The sequence below is a fragment of the Ornithorhynchus anatinus genome, chromosome 3, assembly GCF_004115215.2.
Source record: "Ornithorhynchus anatinus isolate Pmale09 chromosome 3, mOrnAna1.pri.v4, whole genome shotgun sequence".
Lineage (NCBI taxonomy): Eukaryota > Metazoa > Chordata > Mammalia > Monotremata > Ornithorhynchidae > Ornithorhynchus > Ornithorhynchus anatinus.
In genome coordinates, this window is record NC_041730.1 from 75,945,366 (window position 1) to 75,969,070 (window position 23,705).

Sequence of the window (23,705 nt, forward strand, 5' to 3'; positions counted from 1 at the left end):
AATCCTTATCTATAGATTTGGGTGAAAAGGCATATGCCTCAAAGAATAATCGGGTTTCCACTAGGAACATGTGGGCTGGCACTTGCCAGACACTCTACTAAGCACTGGGATGGATACAAGCCCATCGGGTTGGACACGGCCCCTTGTCCCATATGGGGCTCAAAATCTCAATCCCCATTTTACAGATGAGACACACAGAGAAGTTAAGTGACTTGCCCAGTGTCAAGCAGCAGACATGTGGCGGAGCTGGAATTTAAAACCATGACCTTCTGACTCCCAGGCCCATGTTCTATCCACTACACCATGCTGCTTCTCTACACAGATACACATTTCAGAACCGTGGAAAGTGAGTGGCTTTGGCAGGCTGGAATAGAGAGGACTTGTCCCTGTTTCCCAGAAAAGGATCCCCAGCTGTAGGAAGTGTGACAAAGCAGCTAATCCTACTATTTTGTCATCAGTGTGCAATGCACACCATGAGGCCAATAAATAACCGACTCTAAGATTCAATCCAGTCAATCATATTTATTGAGCACTTACTGTGTGCAGAGCACTGTAGTAAGTTCTTGGGAGAGTTCCATAACACTACAACAGACACATTCCCTGCCCACAGTGAGCATAGAGCCTATGTTCTAATCCTGATTCTGACATTTGTCTACTGTGTGTTTTGGTACAAATAATAACTTCTCTGTGACTCAGTTACCTCATCCATAAAATGGGGATTAAGACTTTGAGCCCCATGTTGGAGGTGGACTACGTCCAACCTTTATCTTGGATCTATCCCAACATTTAATACCGTGCACAGTAAGTACTTAAATACCACAATTATCATAATTATCATTATCAGTTTAGAGGGGCCTTTTTATGGTTTCTGTTCTATCTTGATCTCTGCCCATTTTTGAAAGTGGGATGTTTTTCCCCATGTTGGTTTCTCCCCACATTTTAGACTCTGATTTAGTGAAGACAGTCACCACATCTCTGATTTCCATTTTATTTGTCCTAATACATCCTGTGGTCACTGCCATACAAAAGTACTTTAATTAGCCATTGGGTTGTTGCTATGATTTCATTAAGAACCCCACTGCTGCTATACTAGCCCTCCGCCAAACACAGTAACTAAGCCTTACTGTTACATGCATTTCATTATTTGGAACCATCCAGAGAGAGTTTAGTCACCACCTTTAGGGTTTGGATAATGATCACCTTATTTGTGGCCAAGTTAGAAGTTCCTGCTTTGAAATCAAAAACATGATGCCAAGTGTCAGTGCTATGCGTGATGAAAATACCACCATGGACTCAACACAGTGAACCCCAGCAATACCCATCTAGGTCTCACACATTTTAACATGTTCCGGGAGATGGTGTAGAAACCATTTGTCATAGTTGTAGTAGGAAAGAGCCATTTGAACAGTGGCTTCTGTCACTCCAAGGAGCCACTGGAGTGGTCTTTGGTTTGGGACTTTGCTGTTTCCAGGCCTGGCACTGCTGCATTCCTGCTTCTTTTCATTCATTCATTCATTCAATCTTACTTATTGAGCACTTACTGGGTGCAGGGCACTGTACTAAGCACTTGGAAGGTACAATTCAGCAGTAAAGAGAGAGAACCCCTGCCCACACCAGGCTTACAGTCTAGAAGGGGAGAGACAAACGTCAAAACGAGTAAACAGGTATCAGTATAAATAAATAGAATTATAGTTATAAACACATCAAAACAAGTTAACAGGCATCAATTCTTTTGGGAGTTACACCATGCTCCTACTCCAGAACAACTGCCTTGTCTTTGTTATCTGCACTTCCATTAGTCCGATTACTGCACTGGCTCCCAGCATCCCACGGAATCTGGCCATAGTGCTTCAGTGTCCTTCTTCAGACCTGTCCACCCTGCTTGCAGTCATCTTACTATAGCATCATTCTGCATATGTCTAATCAATTGAGGCACAGTTACAGTGAAGCACAAATTCATAGAAAGAGGATTCCATTTATGCAAGGCTCTCTCCCTGAATTCTACAGGTAGTCTCATCACATCCTGAAGAAAAATTGTGGTATTTGTTGAACACTTACTGTGTGTCAGGCACCATACTAGTGCTGGGGTGGATTCAAGCAAATTGAATTGAGTATAGTCCCTGTTCCACATGGGGTTCAGAGTCTAAATCCCCATTTTACAGATGAGGGAACTGAGGCACAGAGAAGTGAAGTGACTTGCCTAAGGTCACACAGCAGACAAGTGGCAGAGCCGGGATTAGAACCCACCACCTTCTGACTCTCAGGACCATGCTAGATGTCTTGGGGAAAGCCATCCAGGAGCAATTGATTATAATAATAGTGACATTTGTTAGGTGCTTATATGTCAACCTCTGTACTAAGCACTGAGGCAGAAACTCTCAGTTACAAGACTATGGGGCACACAGTCTAAATAGAAGGGGGAAAAAGTACTGAATCCCCATTTTTCAGAGGAGATAACTGTGGCACAGAGAAGTTAAGTGATCTGCAAAAGGTCACACAGCAAGTAAGTGCCAGAGCCAGGATTAGAACCCAGGTCCTTTGATTCCCAGGTCCACGCTCTTTCCATTAGGCCTCACTGCTTCCCATATGCCATTGATGCACTCTGCAGCCACAAGCTTTGGGCTGATAAACCTGAAGAACAAGGTTTATACCCATCTATATGAGCAAATGAACCAGACCAAAAAGACATCAGATGGATGCTTAGAAAAAAGCGCAAATTTACTCTATGTAGAAAATGGGTTGGGGGCCTTGTCTCCAAGGTCCCCTTGGTGTCTATCAAGTTGGCATCATGGAGGAAACTCAGCCTTTATCCCCAGGGTGGAAATCTTGGCTATGGTGGCCATGGAAGTGGTGGCTCAAAGCTGGGGCTTATTTACCTGCCTGCTTCTCACCCACCACCAGCCCCACAGCACTTCTGTCCATATCTATGTATTTTTCATTTATATTAATGTCAGTCAGCCTGGGTACATATCCACCTACTCTGTTGTATTCTCCCAAGCACTGAGTACAGTGCTCCGTCCAGAGCAAGCACTCAGTAAATTCCATTGATCAACTGCTTCTGATATGCTCCTTTATGGCCACCCCCTGTTGTCAGAGGAACTTGTGAGAACATTTGGGAGCACAAGAAGCAGAACAGTACCAACAAGAACAGGTAATTTCCATCCCTGACCACGGACCTTGATAATTGAGATGACAGAAGAGGGGGGAAGGATTCTTTCTTTGGCTTCTCTCTCTGCATTATGCTGCAATGGCTCCGCTTTTTGCTGGGTCTCCACGGAGTCACAAATGTCTGGAAAGTGACAGTAGTGGCAGGAGGGGTTGGTTTTGAGTCATACCTGCCTGCTGTTACCCTGACATCTGAGAATGTTCTAATAATTTAGGGTGGGTGACTGTGTTGCTGAGGGATAGTGTCATTGTGTCGCAGAATGTCTCTGAATGCCAGTGCCACAGAAAGTGTGGACAGGTGGTACTGAGGAGATGTGAGGGGGTGAGTGAGGGTGAGAGAGAGAGAGAGTGTGTGTGTGTGTGTGTGTGTGTGCTTGAGAGAGACAGAGACAGAGAGGCAGAGACATAGAAAGAGAGAAAGGGAAAGAGATAGAGAGAAAAAGAAAGAAAGAAAAGAGAAAGAGAAAGAGTGAAAGAAAAAGAGAAAAAAACTGCTGATATCCCCTTCATTCTAGCCCTGGAAGAATTAATTCATATTCAAGCTGATTGGAGCTTTCAATATTTTAGGGTTGTGTTTTACGGGGCGACAACAAGCAGAGTCACTCATTATGGATGGAATAACACAAGAGGCCCCCAGAAGCAAAGCCTCTTGGATTCACTGTAGGTAGAGCTCAGTATAGTTTCAACACCAGAAAGTGGTTCCACTCCTTAAATAAGCTAAGTCTGGATAATATTCCTGTTTGTTCAATTTGTGACTGCCCTCCCCCATGTACACCCAGAGGACCTGTCCAGCGCCAAAGGCGTAGAACTGGCTCTGCCTCGACTAGCTGAGAGCTCTCCCTGCCCATCGTCCAAGGTGCTCTGGTGCATGTACTTCAAAACTCTGGAATAGAGCACTTCAATTGGGAAAAAGGTAAGTAGGTGATGCCCACTCAGTTAAATGTCTTTCCTCTGTTTAAACAGGAAATTAAAAAGCTTGAAGAGAAATGACTTTGAATATAATCCATGGTCAAGGTAAATGATAGGTACATAGCAATCCTTCCAGTTTGAAGGTAACTATGCTAGGAGATCTCTTCTTTGGGTTGAGTGGTGGAATCTTGGCTCTCTGTCACTCACTGTACACATATGATGGAGGCTCACAGAGAGGTTTAATTTCTAATCAAACCTCAGTGAGCCCATGGCATGGATTCCCAGGTTTGTGCTTAATTCAACAAGTCACAATACTCCCAAAATGGTACAAAGAGAGGACTAAGTGAGGGCAGCCAGTGTAATGGGCTCTAATTAGAGAAAGGAAAAGACAGTGATAGGTCAGAAACAAAACTCCTCGATTGCAGTGGTCAAATCCCTTTATGCAGTTTGGCACTGATTCCCAAACCATTTCCTGGCGAGGGTGAATAAAAAAATGGGAATATAAATTCGAACTGAGAGAAGCTCTAAGCCAGAAGAGCTCCAGTTGAAGATTTGTTTTTACAATTGTGAGGATTGTTTTTGACAGCACCAGAAGCACAAAGACAGAAGGGAATAGCCTAGGGCCTGAGTGAATCGGAAATGTTGTCTAGTGTCACTCATCATCACGTCCTTAAACATAGCTGAGAGGTTGTTCTATTCCTCCTAACATCCTTTGGAGGGTCTGAAGTTTGAAAACTCTGGGAAAGAACATCACAATCTGAGCAAACGTTTGCCTCCAAAGCAAGTTCTTTCTTCCCATTCCACCTCTGCACAATTTTCTCCCAGGCGATCAATCATATTGAGTACTTGTGTCCAGAGCACTGTATTAAGCACTTAGGGGGGTACTATGTAAGAGTTGGTAGACACATTCCCTGCCCACATGAGCTTTACAGCTTAGAGGGGGAGACACACACTGATATGAATATACTATAGAGATGAATATAAGTTCTGTGGGGCTGAGGATGGGGTGACTAAAGCATGCAAATCCAAATGCAAGGTTGACGCAGAAGGGAGTGGGTGAGGTGGAAGAAGAGGAAATCAAGGCTTAGTCAGGGAGGACGTCTTGGAGGAAATGTGCCTCTAATAAGGCTTTGACTGTAGGGAGAGTGGTTATCTGTCAGATACGAAAAAGGAGGGCATTCCAGATCAGAGGCAGCACATGGGTGAAGGGCTCATTCAATCGTATTTACTGAGCACTTACTGTGTGCAGGGCACTATACTAAGCGCTTGGAGTGTACAACTCAGCAACAAAGAGAGATAATCCCTGAGGGGTTGGTGGTGAGATAGAGTTGAGGTACAGTGAGTATTCTGGCACTAGAAAAGTGAGGTGTGAGAGCTGCACTCAAGTAGTTAAGGTAGGAGGGAACAAGTGGATTGTGTTCTTTGAAGTCTAGGTAAAGTGTTTTTGTTTGATGTGGGGATGGATGAGCAACCCCTGGAGGTTCTTGAGGAGTGGGAAAACATGCAATGTCTTCACTATCGCTATACTGATTTGGAGGTCCCGGAATGGCAGGGAACTATTCTTGATGTACATTTACTTTAGGTCCTTTTTTCTACCTTGTGATTCCCATCCTGGACCAGAAAGCCATAGAGAGAAATCCTAACTTCTTTAGGAAGTCTTTGCAGGTTAATCCCCACTACCTTAAGTTCTAACAGTCCCAACTGCCCCTTTAGAATTTATGTTCTTACATCTATTCTCAGCACATACATATCATTTTTATGCATCAATCAATGATATTTATTCAGTGCTCACTGTGTGCAGAGCACTGGACTAAGTGCTTGGAAAAATACACTATGTTAGAGTTGGCTGATGAAATCCCTGCCCACCAGAAGCTTACGGTTTACAGGGGAGCTTACATATTATTCACTTATTCAGTTATTTCATCCTATTTATCAGCGGTATTTATTGAGCACTTATTGTAATAAGCACTTAAGAGAGTCCAACACAAATTGATAGTCACATTCCCTGCCCACCAGGAGCTTACAGTTTACTACAACCCTCTTGCTATTACCAGTTATAATCTTATTCTTCCTCTAGCTCTCATTATTTATAAGTGTGTCTGCCTGATTCCCCCATTACACTGTAAGCCCCTTGAGGGTAGGAATTCTGTTTTTTCCTGTTATGCTCTCCTAAGCATTCAGTGCAGTGCTTGTCTGCGGTAGGCACTCAAATACCATTGATTGATAGCTGTCAAATTGAAAAATAAGGATGATAAATACTTTGACACATGAGGATCACCCTTTGATAAAGATTGGATCTGTATTCATATGAGGAGAGGGCAAACCGAAGGCGGAGAAGTAGTTTCTAAGGTTAGAACTTCACACTGGGCAAATAAAATATAAACAAGTGATATTCCATAAAGAAGCAGTGTGGCTTAGTGGCAAGAGCATGGTCTTGGGAGTAGGAGGACATGAGTTCTAATCCCGACTCTGCCACTTGTCTGTTGTGTGACCTTGGGCAAGTCCTGTGCCTCAGTTACCTCATCTATAAAATGGGGATTAAGACTGTGAGCCCCATGTGGGATAACCTGATAAACTTGTAACTACCCCAGTGCTTATAAAAGAGCTTGGCACATAGTAAGCACTTAAATACCATAATTATTATTATTAAGCATAGAGCCAAGATAGTAACAATGACAACCAATTATAATAGAAAGTCTGCCATTCCCAGGGATACCCAACATTCAAAGATATTCCTTCTCCTCCCTTCTGTTGGTAGCACTGGCAAGTCATCTTTATTAAGAAGGTTCAGTATTATTCAATAATAATGTTTATTGAGTCTGGTGCAGAGGCCTTTGGGAGAATAAAACCCCCACACAATTCCTGCCCTCAGAACACTTATGATCTAAATGGGGAGACACAAGATGATGTTCAGAGTGACAGAAAATGAGACTGGAAGGATGTATAAGTAAATAAACAAGTGCTTAAAAAATAGAGTGTGTAAACAAATATGTACCTAAGCGCCATGAGTGGGTTTTGGAGCTGGAGAGGGCTTCTTAGAGGAAAGTTAGACTTCCGCTTGAAGCTACATTCATTCTTTCAGCTCATGAGAAATTTGATGAATACATTACTCCTTAATGGTACCCGGGTGGCCTATAAGAGTTACTGCAGTTAATGCTAACACATGTCAAGAAGAAATCTCTCACTGTAGTGTACTCAACAGTGTCTAGCGCTGACCTTTGCAAACATGCGCACAACCATTTCTTCTGCCTTTACTTCACGCTGTATTCAAAACAGACTTGCCCTTTTGGAGGCTCTAGGAAGGGCTCCTCAGAAACTAATTGGTGAGCTTGCAATTAGGTTTATCTTTTACTGTATACTTCCAAATGCTTAGTACAGTTACCTGTTTGTTTGCTTTATGGTATTGGTTCAGCGCTGTGTGTCAAACACTATTCTAAGCATTGGGGTAGACATATATCCCTGTCTCAAATGGGGTTCACAGTGTGAGTAGGAGGGAAAACAAGAGAACTGGAAGCACAGAGAAGTTGTGACTTCTCCAAGGTCACACAACTTGATTGGCAAATCATGGATTAGAATTCAGGTCTTTCTGACTCCTAAGCCCATGCTCTTTCTAGAAGGCCATGCTGATTCTCTGCACACAGAAGGTTCCCAGTACAATGGTGCTCAATACATATTATGAAATGAACTCATGAATCACTGATAGGGATCAAAAGGAACACTTTCAGGCAGCTATTAAGACATGAGTTAACCAAATGATATTTAGAATCTTTTTCTCCACCCCACTCCACCATCACCTCCAGCCCAGTTTGTTTGAAGTTCATTCATTCATTCAATAGTATTTATTGAGCGCTTACTATGTGCAGAGCACTGTACTAAGCGCTTGGAATGAACAAGTCAACAACACATAGAGACAGTCCCTGCCCTTTGATGGACTTACAGTCTAATCGGGGGAGACAGGCAGACAAGAACAATGGCAATAAATAGAGTCAAGGGGAAGAACATCTCATAAAAACAATGGCAAATAAATAGAATCAAGGCGATGTACATTTCATTAACAAAATAAATAGGCTAATGAAAATATACACAGTTGAGCAGACGAGTACAGTGCTGAGGGGATGGGAAGGGAGAGGGGGAGGAGCAGAGGGAGATGGGGGGAAAAGAGGGTTAAGCTGCGGAGAGGTGAAGGGGGGCAGTAGAGGGAGTAGAGGGAGAAGGGGAGCTCAGTCTGGGAAGGCCTCTTGGAGGAGGTGAGCTTTAAGTAGGATTTTGAAGAGGGGAAGAGAATTAGCCTAGCAGATGTGAGGAGGGAGGGCATTCCAGGACCGCGGGAGGTCGTGGCCCAGGGGTCGACGGCGGGATAGGCGAGACTGAGGGACGGTGAGGAGGTGGGCGGCAGAGGAGCGGAGCGTGCGGGGTGGGCAGTAGAAAGAGAGAAGGGAGGAGAGGTAGGAAGGGGCAAGGTGATGGAGAGCCTTGAAGCCTAGAGTGAGGAGTTTTTGTTTAGAGCGGAGGTCGATAGGCAACCACTGGAGGTGTTTAAGAAGGGGAGTGACATGCCCAGAGCATTTCTGCAGGAAGATGAGCCGGGCAGCGGAGTGAAGAATAGACTGGAGTGGGGCGAGAGAGGAGGAAGGGAGATCAGAGAGAAGGCCGACACAGTAGTCTAGCCGGGATATAACGAGAGCCTGTAGCAGTAAGGTAGCCGTTTGGGTGGAGAGGAAAGGGCGGATCTTGGTGATATTGTAAAGGTGAAACCGGCAGGTCTTGGTAACGGATAGGATGTGTGGGGTGAACGAGAGAGAGGAGTCAAAGATGACACCGAGATTGCGGGCCTGAGAGACGGGAAGGATGGTCGTGCCATCCACGGTGATAGGGAAGTCTGGGAGAGGACCGGGCTTGGGAGGGGAGATGAGGAGCTCAGTCTTGCTCATGTTGAGTTTTAGGTGGCGGGCCAACATCCAGGTGGAGACGTCCTGGAGGCAGGAGGAGATGCGAGCCTGAAGGGAGGGGGAGAGGACAGGGGCAGAGATGTAGATCTGCGTGTCATCTGCGTAGAGATGGTAGTCGAAGCCGTGGGAGCGAATGAGTTCACCAAGGGAGTGAGTGTAAATGGAGAACAGAAGAGGGCCAAGAACTGACCCTTGAGGAACTCCAACAGTTAAAGAATGGGAGGGGGAGGAGGCGCCTGCGAAGGAGACCGAGAATGACTGGCCAGAGATATAAGAGGAGAACCGGGAGAGGTCGGAGTCCGTGAAGCCAAGGTGAGATAAGGTGTGGAGGAGGAGGGGATGGTCGACAGTGTCAAAGGCAGCAGAGAGTTCAAGGAGGATTAGAATGGAGTAGGAGCCATTGGATTTGGCAAGAAGGAGGTCATGGGTGACCTTAGAGAGAGCAGTTTCGGTAGAGTGGAGGGGACGGAAGCCAGATTGGAGGGGGTCCACAAGAGAATGGGAGTTAAGGAATTCTAAGTTAAGAATTCTAAGTCATACCTGGTTATGAGGACAGCCACATCATGGTGTATAGGGTTGAGATCACTCTTAGGGTTGATGCTCTTCTGCCATTTGCAGAAGCTGGCTAACGTCTTATCCGCATGGTGAACTATTTTCAATCCTTGCTGAAGAAGAGAAGAGATTAGTTTTAGGATGATATGATGCAGCCGGGCCCTGCAACCTCATCCTCTGATGGGCTTGAAAGGCAGAGGGAGAGGTGATTGGGGAAATGGAAAGCAGCAAGACCTAGTAGAAAGAGCACAGGCCTGGGAGTCAGAGGATCTGGGTTCTAACCTTGACTTTGCCTCGTCTGCAGTGTAACCTTGAGCAAGTCGCTTAACATCTCTGTGCCTCAGTTTCCTCAACTGTAAAATGTGGATTAAATACTTCTCCTCCCTCCAGTTAGACTGTGAGCACCATGTGGGATGGGCAATGTGTCCAACCTAATTAACCTGCACCTACCCCAGCACTTAGAATGGGCAGCACTTAAATATCATAAAAAAGGGGGGATGATCTCAGCAATTCCGACTACTAATCAGGTGCTCAGAATAGTAAAAGTCTATGTCACATTCATCTTATTGTTCAAGTAGGCCCTTCAACTACAAAATGGATTCAAAAGACAAACCCAAGGAAGAAATTGCCCTACGGAGGTTGTAGTCTTGAAAGATTAATAAAGATAAAAAATATCTAAAAGCCTATTTCTGTTTGGTGCTTGGATCCAATACTGATCTTCTTATTTTCCTCATAAACAGTTAAAAAGGATAAAGACCTGGGGATATTTTGCATGGAAAAGGGGAGTCGGAAGAGAGACCTGATGGTCATCCCACAGCCAGACAATAAATCGCTTAGTGAAAATGTCTAAGGTCTAATTGCCAACACACTCTAATAGGTGTTTTTTTGAAAAATCTAAGTCAACCCAATCAACTGGTCAGGGATGAGGGCAGGGCTAATATCAGAGTTCACCCTTGATTGGGACAAGGGTTATGGATAAGGGTCAGTATATAGTTTTGATGGTGATTGGATCATCAGTAAGTGAATATTAGATTTTTGATTTGCAGACTAGTAACCGTTAAGAAATTTACAATTTTTGGAGTGGGCACGCTCAAGAATAATAATAATAATAATGTTGGTATTTGTTAAGTGCTTACTATGTGCAGAGCACTGTTCTAAGTGCTGGGGTAGATACGGGGTAATCAGGCTGTCCCACATGAGGCTCACAGTTAATCCCCATTTTACAGATGAGGTAACTGAGGCACAGAGAAGTTAAGTGACTTGCCCACAGTCACACAGCTGACAAGTGGCAGAGCAGGTATTTGAACCCATGACCTCTGACTCCCAAGCCTGGGCTCTTTCCACTGAGCCATGCTGCTTCTCATTAATAATGGTGATATTTGTTAAGCCCTTACTATGTGCAAAGCACTGTTCTAAGCGCTGGGGGGATACAAGCTGATCAGGTTGTCCCACGTGGGGCTCACAGTCTTAATCCCCATTTTCCAGATGAGGTATCTGAGGCACAGAGAAGTTAAGTGACTTTCCCAAAGTCACACAGGTGGCAAGCGGCGGAGCTGGGTTTCGAACCCATGACCTTTGACTTCCATGCCCGGGCTCTTTCCACTGAGCCACGAGTGATTTGCCCAAATGACTTGCCTAAGTGACATGCTCACTTGCCCAAGAAGGTAAGGGATTATCACCTAGAAGACGGTGAGAAACAATATTCCATTTTCCCAAAGAATAGAACAGAAGGAAATAAGCCTGAGATGTATGCAGAGCAATTCAGGTTAGTTCCGAGGAAGGACTGTCTGAAAATTTCTAAATAATGAAATGGGTCCCGATGGAACCTTGTGTACCTTTCCTTCCTTGTGGGTCTTTTACACCATCCTAGAGAGACTCCATTTTCTATACCAGTGTTTTGAAATGGTTGGGGGGCTCAACACTCTCTCAGGTAACAGTCTAGCCTATGGTGGCTTGATATATTATTGCCTGTCCTTGGGATTAGCAGCCTTATTGCATTTTATTCATCTTGAATAAAATGATTCCACAAGTACCTTGATTACAGGATTTTATTTCAGCCAAAAATCCTGAAAAGATGTCCATCAGTCTCCCAAATATTTCTGCAGCTGGGCTGAAGCAGTAGAGGGGACAGAGCTAACAGAGAAAGAGAGGTAGAAGCTGGCAAGCTCAGTCCCTCACCCTTCTCTTTTCTCCAGGGTCCTGCTTTTCTCCAGCCTTTTCCTTTTCTGTCTCTGTTCCTGACTTCCCCCATTTCCTTCGGCTCCCCACTCCATCTATGCCCCTTACTTCCTAGTTCCTCCTTTCAGAGAATTTCAATCCAGTCCCTATTAAAGAATCACAGGTTTTGATCAGGTACCTCAAGCAGGCTATTCAGATTGCAGATGGACACATTTTCAACCACTTCCATCGATACTATTGTTTTTTAATACCAATATAATAATAATAATGTTGGTATTTGTTAAGCGCTTACTGTGTGCACAGCACTATTCTAAGCGCTGGGGTAGACACAGGGGAATCAGGTTGTCCCACATGGGGCTCACAGTCTTCATCCCCATTTTACAGATGAGGTAACTGAGGCACAGAGAAGTTAAGTGACTTGCCCACAGTCACACAGCTGACATGGTTTATTGATATTACTAACTCAAAGTTGCTTAGGGATGCATGACTTTGAGGCTCCTTTCCTAATCCCCATAGCAATCCCTGGAAATATCCCTGTTTTTTGTGGATCAAATGACAATACGAATTGCTTAAAACAGAGCAGGTTACACTAACCCAAAAAGTGCCCATTATCTGTAACGTCAATCATCTGGGCCTTAGAATGGCTCATACAATTAAATACGTCTCAAAATCAAATGAACCTAGTGATCTGGCCTCCGGAAATCATGCCAGATTTTGGCATTTTTCTAAATGCCAAATGAGATTGAGGTAGCTTTTCCCAGAAATGCTTTAAAAATATCTATTGAAAATTATTCTGTTTTTCAGAGGCATTCCTCCTCCATACCAATTTCCCTTGAAAACAAAACTGTATTTCCCTTTTTATTTCTTCATTTTGTTTATCACTGCATTTGTCAAGATAATTCAGTCCACTCCCTTCACCCCATTCCCTACACTTCAGGAGACTGATAACCAAACACTGGGCAGAGTTTCCCAAGAGGAGGAGGCTTATGGGGACAGTCTTATCAACATGCAAATATCACAGTAAATGAAAACCAAGAAGAAATACCAAGTATTTAACAAAAACAGACTCAAAAGGGAGGCAAATAAGGATTTGCATGGATTTTTTTTTTCCTGGTATAAATTGTTCTCTTGTGCATTCTTTCTAAAAAAAATCCTCTTAAGATTTTCTTTTTATTGATTCCTTTGGGAAATCATTAAAGCAGCTTTGACGTAGAAACAAAAACTTCTATATCTATTGTCTAGTTTAGGAGTTTTTGGAAGGCGTAACATTTATTAGGGAAAAGCAAAACCATTTTTGGACTCTTCCCATACTTCTAAGAGATCACTCCTATTAACTTTAGTAGACCTAAGTTTGAATGAGAAGCAGCGTGGCTTAGTGACAAGAGAACAGAGTTGGAAGTCAGAGGACATGGGTTATAATCCTGGCTCTGCCACTTGCTTGTTCTGTGACTTTGGAAAGGGACTTCTCTGTGCTTCAGTTACCTCATCTGTAAAATGGGAATTAAAAGCGTGAGCTCCAAGTGGGACAACCTGATTGCCTAGTATCTACCCAAGCACTTGGCACATAGTGTTTAACAAATACCATAATTATTACCAATAATAATGAGAACAGTGATAGAATTGGAACTTTCCTCAGTGTTTCTTACCCATGTTGTGTAGGAAACAATGGGTCCATTGTAATAGTCAGTGGGATGCAAAGGGCCATTAAAACAGGGCTCTAGTCTATTTACTGTTAGTGCGGTGTTCTGCATACAATAAGCACTCAGTAAATACAACTGACTGACTGACTAAAACTAGGTGAAAGAGCCCCAGAATTCTGTGGGTTAGTGAAAGGATCATAGGGATCTAGAAGTCTGAGAACCTGGGTTCCAGTCCCAGCTCTGCCTCTGATCTGTGATTCAGGTCAGACATCTAAATCCACTGAGCCTCGGTTTCCTCATCTCTAAAAAGGGATAATAATATTTTCCTTTTACCAAATAGAGATGCTTTGAGGCTAAAGTGATATAAGTGCTGTGAAAGCACTTGGGAAAAATAAAAGCATTCTACAGATTCAAGGAATTACTTGGAATTTGACACTTGTACCTTATTCAATTCTCTGCTTCCATTTGGTTTGTGATTCTGGGCAAATCATAAACTCAATAAGTCTCAATTTCTTCTTCTATAAAATGTGAAGTTTGATCAAACCTCTGGGTTCAGTTGTACAAAAGGCCATTAGCAACAACAATAATTATAATATATGTTTTAAGCATTTCACCTGTGAAAAGCACTGGGGACAGATACTATACAGGCACAGGGCTCACAAGTTTTATCCCAGCTAGTCTACTGTGTCAGCCTTCTCTCGGATCTCCCTTCCTCCTCTCATGCCCTGCTCCAGTCTATTCTTCACTCCGCTGCCCGGCTCATCTTCCTGCAGAAACGATCTGCGCATGTCACTCCCCTTCTTAAACACCTCCAGTGGTTGCCTATCGACCTCCGCTCCAAACAAAAACTCCTCATTCTAGGCTTCAAGGGTCTCCATCACCTTGCCCCTTCCTACCTCTCCCCCCTTCTCTCTTTCTACTGCCCACCCCGCACGCTCCGCTCCTCTGCTGCCCACCTCCTCACCGTCCCTCAGTCTCGCCTATCCCGCCGTCGACCCCTGGGCCACGTCCTCCCGTGGTCCTGGAATGCCCTCCCTCCTCATCTCAGACAATCTAATTCTCTTCCCCTCTTCAAATCCCTACTTAAAGCTCATCTCCTCCAAGAGGCCTTCCCAGACTGAGCTCCCCTCTTTTTCCCTCTGCTCCCTCTACCCCCCCTCACATCTCCACAGCTAAACCCTCTTCTCCCCCCTTTCCCTCTCCTCCTCCCCCTCTCCCGTCCCACCCCCTCAACACTGTACTCGTCTGCTCAACTGTATATATCTTCATCACCCTATTTATTTTGTTTAATGAGATGTACATCACCCTGATTCTATTTATTTGCCATTGTTTTTATGAGATGTTCTTCCTCTTGATTCTATTTATTGCCATTGTTCTTGTCTGCCTGTCTCCCCCGATTAGACTGTAAGCCTGTCAAAGGGCAGGGAAAGTCTCTATCTGTTGCTGATTTGTACATTCCAAGTGCTTAGTACAGTGCTCTGCACATAGTAAGCGCTCAATAAATACTATTGAATGAATGAATGAATCTAAAGGGAAGGGAAAGCAGATATTCAGCCTCCATTTCATAGATTAGGAAATTGAGGCAAAGTCAAGTGACTTTCCCAAGATCACACAACAAGCAAGAGGCAGAGGTTGGTAAGAGATTCCCAGTCTTCTGTTTTGCCATTAAGCCACACTACATTACAAAATCTGTTTTAATTAGATGAATTAAAATTCAATTTATTCTGAAGGTCAATTTCCAGATGGAAAAGAAAATTATTTCAACACACATTCTTCTCAAAGTGACCAAGGGTTTGATTCAGGACAGGATGTAACACTGGCAGCTTGCTCACACTGTAGCAGTCTAGAGCAGCCCTGCAAATGCTTTTCAAAAAGCATCACCTGGCCTGGAAAATCTTAACCTGAACATCTAATCCACATTAGCACCTTCCATGTCACCTAATTCCACTCCTCCTCATCTTGCCCCTCCTTTCTCTCCTCCCCCAACTAAGCCCTCATTTCCTCTTTTCCCATTCCATGGTATGTCACCCTTAAATTTGGATTTGCACCATTTATTCACCTCTCCCTCATGATTACAGTACTTAAGTACATATCTGTAATTTATTCATAGTAATATCCATCTCCCCCTCCAGACTATAAAATCCTTATGTACAGGGAATGTGTCAATCAACTCTCCCAAGTGGATAATACAGTGGTGAGGACACAGTAAATGCTCAACAAATAGTACCGATTGATTGATTCCTCTCCTTCACCCTCTGGGCACTGCCTCCAGTTGCCCAGAAGGGAAGAGAAGTGTCTGTTGACATCAGATATAGTAAGAAATACCCTCCAACTGAGATTCTTCTGAAACCAAGGGGAAAAAAAGAAAATAGAAATAAATGGGAGAGAATATTAGGTCTGATATGATTGGTCTTGCAGTGACATTTTTATTAGTCCACTCCAATTTCTTTCTTCACGGGTTGGAAGGTTCTTGGTAGGTTTTTGTTCACCATTGCTCACATTCAACTCAAGTACTCAGGAACCCTTTATCCAGTTGGTGGATATTCCAGACTTCATGCTTTTACTTATACCCTCTAGCTGCCTGTGCTCTAGAACATCCATTTCTCTGAGAACCTGGATTGTGATTAGAAATTAATAATGTTGGTATTTGTTAAGTGCTTACTATGTGCAGAGAACTGTTCTAAGCACTGGGGTAGATACAGGTTAATCAGTTCGTCCCACGTGAGGCTCACAGTTAATCCCCATTTTACAGATGAGGTAACTGAGGCACAGAGAAGTTAAGTGACTTGCCCAAAGTCACACAGCTGGCAAGTGGCAGAGCCGGGAGTCAAAACCATGACCTCTGACTCCGAAGCCCAGGCTCTTTCCACTGAGCCACGCTGCCAAGGAAACCTAAAGAAGGCAAAATGCCCCCGTCAGTTTATTCAGAGTGCTCACAGATTTGGGAAGAGCCAGGGATTGAAATCAATGACCAATTCAATTAATCTACATGCCATTTAACTGACCTTCTCTGTCCTTTATCTGCAGGTAATTAATAGTTGACTGAAGAGATAGTGAGGCAGGAATAATAAAAAAAAGATAGCAAAACAAGAATTAAAACAGATAATAAAGCAAAAATTTAAAATGACTTCGAACTCATCTCCATGTCCTTCGAACTACCAATGGAGCTTTTTTCCTTAGCCTAGATCTAGACTTTTTTTTCTTATTTTGATATTGGTAAAATCTGCTGATAATGGGTGACCACTGCAAATAGTGATTATGAGACCCCAGAGAGGGGGATGGGGGAGAAGGCAATATTGGAGGTGGTTGTTATAATGGAAGCACAAATAATTAAGTGAATGGAATAAGAAACAGAATATTCTGAAAGGTGTGGAAAAATAGATGAAGCAATCATATTTATTGAGCGCTTCCTTTTTGCAGGGCACTGTACTAAGCGCTGGGGAGAGTACAACACAATTTAACAGACACATTGAGAAGTAGCATGGCTTAGTGGCAAGAGCACAGGCTTGGGAGTCAGAGGACAGGGGTTCTAATCTCAGTTCCACCACTTGTCTGCTGTGTGACCCTGGGCAAGTCACTTCACTTCTCTGGGCCTCAGTCAACTCATCTGGAAAATGGGAATTAAGACTATGAATCCCACATGGGTCAACCTGATTACCTTGTATATACCCCAGTGCTTAGAACAGTGAAAGCACTGTTAGCACATAGAAAGCACTGAAATACCATAATTATTATTATTAACAAATACTATATTATTAATAATAAGAATTATTTTTTATTATTCTCTATCCACAAAAAGCTCCCATTTTAGAGGGGGAGAGAAGAATGAAGAACAAATGAACCATCACCAAACATGTATTTTGTGTGCCCATGGGAAAAAATAGAGAACAGCAGATGGAGGAAAAAACAGGCATAGTGTGGACTTTAATGGTTGCCCCAACTTAGCCCCTGAACTGCAGGCAGAACTCACTCATATCTTTTGCCTGAATAGAACAATATTTTCAAAGTCACAGAGGCTTGATATTGGAGTTCCTTAGCCTTCTTAGAATCCTTAGAGACCAAAAGAATTAATATTAGGAGGGCATGTATCTCTGCTCCTTCCATTCTTCAAACTCCTCCTCACTGCTCAAACTCCTGGACCACTAGAGACATGTCTCTAGGGCTGGCCATGGGAGAGGGGCCATTATTTAATGCCCTGGAACATCTCCCATGACAAATTGTGCATGGCTTTAGAGTGTAGGAGAGTTGGTCACATTTTACCCAAATGCACCTGTCAGTGCTTTGTTGGTGACTGAAAAGAATGCGAAAGATGCATAATTAGCAGGGTCTGGAATGGAGGAGGGGTGGATGGTGTCATGATGAAGCAGCTGAGAAGAAAGAAGTCTATCTGAGAATGCAGAGGAGGGAAATCACATACCCAGTGACTCAAACGCTAAGATCCTGAGCGTATTCTTTGGAACGTGGATGATGCGAGAATGAATAGCAAGAAACAAAATGGAAGGACTGAAGAAAGGTTCAACAGTGACATATTCTGAATCCAGGATGCCATTATAAAGATTTACTACTAAAGCCAGACTGAGTTGTTTTTTTCCTTTTATGCTTCTGCCAACATCAAGCTGTGTGATCTCACTGGAAAATCAAATCTTGTCATTTGAGGGAAGAGTGTGGCAAAACAGCACATAATGTACTTAAAAAAAGGGGATGGTGGGTGAGGAAGCTCAATAACGTACTTCTTGGTAAGGGATGTCTAGGCATATTCATTTGATTCAAACAGTGAATGGTATTTATTGAATGCTTACTGTGTGTACAGAACTGGACCAAATGCTTGGGAGAGAATGACACAATAGAATTGGTAGACATGATTTTTACCCTCAAGGAGAGGAAAGGGTAAAGTAAATACAGAGAGTAAATACAGAGAGATAGAAGGATAAATGTGGAAAGTTGCCATCAGCCTTGGCTTCTTATGATAATCCAGAAATTCTGAAGAGGAAAAACAAGATAAATTATTTTTTAAAAGTTAGTGAAGCAAGAATCAAAACGGAAAGTGAAGCAGGAATAACAATGATACTGAAGCAAAAATGAAAGAGAGCGAAGCAAAAGGAGAGTGAATAGAAAAAAAGATGGTGAAACAAGTTTAAAAAAGTAAAAATAAGGAGCACAGCCTAGTGGATAAAGCATAGGCCTGGGAATCAGAAGGACCTGAGTTCTAATCCCAGCTCTGACACTTGTCTGCTCTGTGACCTTGGGCAAGTCAGTTAACTTCTCTGTGCCTCAGTTACCTCATCTCTAAAATGGAGATTAAGACTGTGAGCCCCCTGTGGGACATGGACTGTGTCCACCCTGATTACTTTGTATCTAACCCAGCGCTTAGAACAGTGCCTGGCACATAGTAAGGGCTTAAGAAATACCATAAAAGTATTTCCTTAAAGTTAGACAGACTTCGATAATACGGGTAAAGGGAAATATAGGAAAGACATCAGGATAGCCAACTTTGATAAAAACCCAGGAAGCGTGAAGAAGTTGATCATTTTGCATCTTTTTTAAAACCAGGGATTCACACAGTTCCTCGTAACATTTTGCAATGAATTGACTTGGAAAATGACACTAAAAACCTAGCAGTGTTTAGACGGCTGCCCAACTGCTTAAAACTCAAAGCTTTGAGAAAACAGTTGTGCTTTCTTCTAAACATTGTTAGACAAGAGGTGCGCGAGAGGTCAATCAGCTCTGAAAAATAATCCCTTAATACTTATTTCTATTTTTAAAGCATTGCTGGAATGGTTGCTTCTGTCAGTTGCATTTGTACAGCCAAGTATTACCAGGCTGAAAAAAAAACAATTGGTTATGAATCAGGGAAATGAAAATTGGTTATTGTGTGAACCGTGAAACAGACGTGCTGGTAGTTTTAAATTATAGTATATAGAGATTTAATAAAAGAAAAACCCTGAGCACTTTATCTGCCAGGTGCCTGGAGTTTCGAAGAGATAGGACAGTAAAGTCTTAGTAAACAGGTTTCCAATTCTTTTGAGGTCTGAAAAGCATGGTGAAGCAAACAAGAACAAATATTACATACACACACAAAAAATCACGTAGCTATAATAGGGGTTCAGCCCTGCAATCAAATTTTTCTGACAATGTGCCAGGCAGTGGTTCTCAGGTCAGGCTCTGATCACCACTTTGAATCCAACTGGTAAAATTTCAGTGTTGGGTCCCAAGTGTGGGCACAGAGTGGGAGGTACCAGTTGCTTTATGGAACTTTGCTGGAATTCCCCTGAGGCCTACAGCAGCACTAGGTATACAGTAATACACACGCCATCACTGATGGCTATTGAGATGGGCCATTCCTGTTCTAGTGACATAGTGTTCCCACCATGTGTGTCACAGGGACAGTGATAGTCTCTGTTCCCACAGTCTTTTGAGCTGGACTCCCAATCTGGCTCATTCTGGTTCTCTGACAAGAACTTGCAGCTTTCAATCTGGGCTCAATAGAGGCAAAAAGGTGGCTTTCTAGCTTTTTTGCACTTCAAAGCTTAGCTCTTCCTAGTCCTCATTTTCCCCTAAAAGCACCATCTGCTTTGCAGAGTATGGGAAGAGAGAGTTGGGGGGAGGGCAGAAAAGGGAGAGGGGGGAGGAGAGTGGTAACTGCTGTTCTTACCTCTTCCTCCTCCAGAAGAATGAGACGAACCACAACGATATGAACAGCATTGCCAATGCTTGGGTTATGGAACAACCCTGTGACCTGCAGCACAGCCAAAGAAAACACAATAAATCATTCTCAAACCGAGTAAAAGGGAACTCCCTCAGGATCAGCCATCCTCCTTGACGAAAGTGGGACTATATCACTGGGTCAGACTACCACGAGGAGGAACTCCAAGGGAGCAGCAAAAGGACAAGGTTCCCCATTTCAAGTTTGAATCCAGGCTGGTGAGGGGCCGCTCAGATGAGATGGCTAACAGATTCTCCCTCATGAGTGGCTCCAGCTGTGGGAGACTGGACAGCGCCTGCACCACCCATTGTTCCTCTTTGGATTTAACTAGTCTGAGGGACCATCACAACTCTAAGGAGAAGATCTGAAAGCCTAATTCGGGCCCTGGAAAGGAAATGAATTAAAGGGAAGCCCAGCGGACTCCATTCTATCACAAGGGAGTTAGTATTCAAAAGATCTGCAAAGGTGGCTTCAAGGCTTCCTATCAACTCTCCCCATATTGGAAATCAGTCCTGTTAAACTTCCCCCCCCTAGGCTGTAAGCTCCTTGTAGGCAGGAAATGTGTCTACCAACTCCATTGTATTGTACTCTCCTAAGTGCTTAGTACAGTGCTCTGCACACAGTAAGTGCTCAATAAATATCGTTGATCATGACCATGACCTGCTACTATTGAGAAACAGCATGGAAAGAGCACAGGCTTGGGAGTCAGAGGTCGGGGGTTCTAATACTAGCTCCACCCCATAGCTGTGTGACCTTGGACAAGTCACTTAACTTCTCTGTGCTTCCGTTACCTCATCTGTAAAATGGGAATTAAGACTGTGAGCCCCATATGGGACAACCTGATGAACTTGTATCTATCCCAGCACTTAGAACAGTGCTTCGCACAGAGTAAGTGCTTAACAAATACCATCGTTATTATTACTACTCCCCACGTTACTCTTTGGCTCTTTCCCAGTTTATCTTCTAATTTTACCTCACTCTCAACTTTCCCATCTCTGATCCCACATTCACATTTTCCCAAGTCTAGAACAAGCCTGTTCCCAGATCCTCTAAAACACCACTCTCCCTGTCTTCAAAGCTCTCCTGGTATCCCCCCTACAAGCAAGTCCTCCCAGAGTAATTCATTACACCCCAGTCATGTCCAAACACTCCATAAGCACTTATGCATTTTGTCCTTAACTGCAGTTTTCATGTATACATATACATTTTTATTAGCACATCCAAAGTTTCAATTATTTAACTCTACTTTATTCATACTATTTCATGACATCATGTTGTATCTTTGCTCCCAGTAAAATCAAACATGTCTACAACATTTTCCATTTTACTCATCTACATTTACAAGATCCTAACTGGAACGAACATTATATCTGTTCTCTCTTAAGTGGAATTCATTTTTCCATATGACTCAGAATCCTAGATTTTGAATAGCTTCCCTAGAATTCTGTTTCTTGTTTAGACATTTGCAATGACTTCATCAAAATTTAAGCAGAAGGAAATATCACAGTATGAACTGTTAAATATGAAATCCCACTGCCCTACAGGGAATCTATTTCTGACTTTGTTTCTACTATTTTTAAATTTAGAAGCATCTTTCAAAAGTAATAATAATTATTATTATTCAGTAAGTGTTTGCTATTTGCAAATGGAGATTCAACACCTGTTCTCCTTCCATCCTGAATTGTGAGACTCATGTAGGACCTGATTATCTTCTATCTGCCCCAGTGCTTGGCACATACTAAGTGATTAATTATTAGGAGATCAGAGAGGTACCATAGAAGGGGAGAGCTAATTAAATTCCCTAAGGCCAAAGGTAAGTAGCTTCCGTTTGATGTGGAGGTGGATGGGTATTCCTTAGAGGTTTTTAAGGAGTGGGGAGGTATGGACTGAACAGTTTTTTCAGAAATATGATCCAGGCAGCAGAAGTATGAAGTATGGACTGGAGAGGAGAGAGGCAGGAAGCAGGGAGGACAGAGAAGAAGCTGGTGGGAAATGACAAAAATGACAAGGATTATTTTTCTTAATAAGGGTTCAGTCCCCATCACTCCACTCCTCTAGGACCTCCAATGGATGCCGCATCAAACAGAAATTCCTTACCATCAGCTTTAAAATGCTCATCCCCATGCTACCTCACCTCACTGATCTTCCACTATGGCTCAGCCTACATACTTTGCTCCTCTAGTGCCAGCTTATTCACTATGCCCCAATCTCATCTGTTTCTCTGCTGACATTTCCCATGTCCTCCCCCTAGCCTGTAACTCCCTGCCCTTTCCATATATGTCAGACCACTGCTCTCCCCACCTTCAAAGCATTATTAAGGTCACATCTCCTCCACAGATGGACATTTCACCCCCCCCCACATGGATCCAGGCCTATTCATACAAAGATGATAATAATAATAATAATAATAATTGTGGTATTTAAGTGCTTACTATGTGTCAATTCAATTCATTTGTATTTACTGGGCACTTACTGTGTGTAAAGCACTGTACTAAGTGCTTGGGAGAGTATAATATAACAAATAGACACATTCCTGCCCACAATAAGCTCAAAGTCTAGAACGGGAGACAGACGTTAACATAAATAATTTATAATATATCCTGAACTAGGTCAAGGTGTCAAATCTTCTTCCTCCTGAGCCCTGGCCTCAATTCCATATATCCTCCTGCCCCTGGGATAGTTTCCTGTGGATGACCTCCAGCTCCTGAAACTCAACCTGTCTAAAAATGAACTCCTCACCTTCTCTCCAAACGTCCTCCTTCCTGACCATCACAAGTGTCCCACCACTGTCTTCCATGACCCAGAAGCTTGGAACTTTAAGGTGGTCTTAGACTCCATTACTGCCTTTCACCTCCCACATTCAATCTATGTCTATGTCCTTGAGCAGCTATCAATCAGGTGTACTCCTGGACCAATCAGAATACTTCTTTCTGCATAACCTCAGCTTAACATTTGCTTACCCTTCTGTTTTGAATTGCAATAACAACAACAAAAAGATGAATATCAACTCCACAAAAGGTGAAGCTCTCCTCTTCTCCTTGACTGTATTATTGCATGAACTTCCTTATCAGTCTTACTGCCTCCAGATTCACCCCATTAGTAACACTATTTTCAAACCCAAAGGACTTACTCAATTAAAAAAAAATATTCTAATGTGCTGTTTCTACATGTTTAAGAACAGCCACCTAGAAAGGGAAAGACTACTTTAAAAACTCTCATGAATACCATCCTTGTGAATACATAGCTGGGAGAGGTTTCACCTTGCCTCCAAAAATTTATTAATAGCTACTTTAAGGTCCCCTGCTCAGCATCCCCAGGATGAGACTCACAAATGATCTTTATTTGGGTCACTTTCTCTGAAGATGCATTACTAAATCACTAAAAACTGATGAACTAGCAAATGCAACTCAGCAGAAAAATAGATGCCTGTGCCAGTGGATTAAGAAAACCCTCAGAGAAGTAAAGCTATTTTTGACAGAGGATTTCAAAAATTACTTTGGGATGATCAAGGCTGAAAACAGCTGGTTTCAGGGCCCTTATCCTGTTTCCTCCTTGGCTTGGGAACTTGTATAACTTGCCTACAAAAGGTCTATCTCACTCCTCCCTCCC

General features: G+C 43.0%; 1 protein-coding gene across 1 annotated transcript in view; it reads right to left on the reverse strand.

Moving 5' to 3' along the window:
* The window catches only part of ADAMTS12 (ADAM metallopeptidase with thrombospondin type 1 motif 12), a 318,713-nt gene that overhangs the window by 126,536 nt on the left and 168,472 nt on the right, over positions 1-23,705 (reverse strand). The window contains exons 5-6 of the mRNA XM_029058942.2: positions 20,046-20,129; positions 9,564-9,688 (exon numbers count right to left, since the gene is read on the reverse strand). Of these exons, the coding sequence (XP_028914775.1) occupies positions 9,564-9,688; positions 20,046-20,129 (209 nt within the window). The remainder of the gene's footprint in view (positions 1-9,563; positions 9,689-20,045; positions 20,130-23,705) is intronic.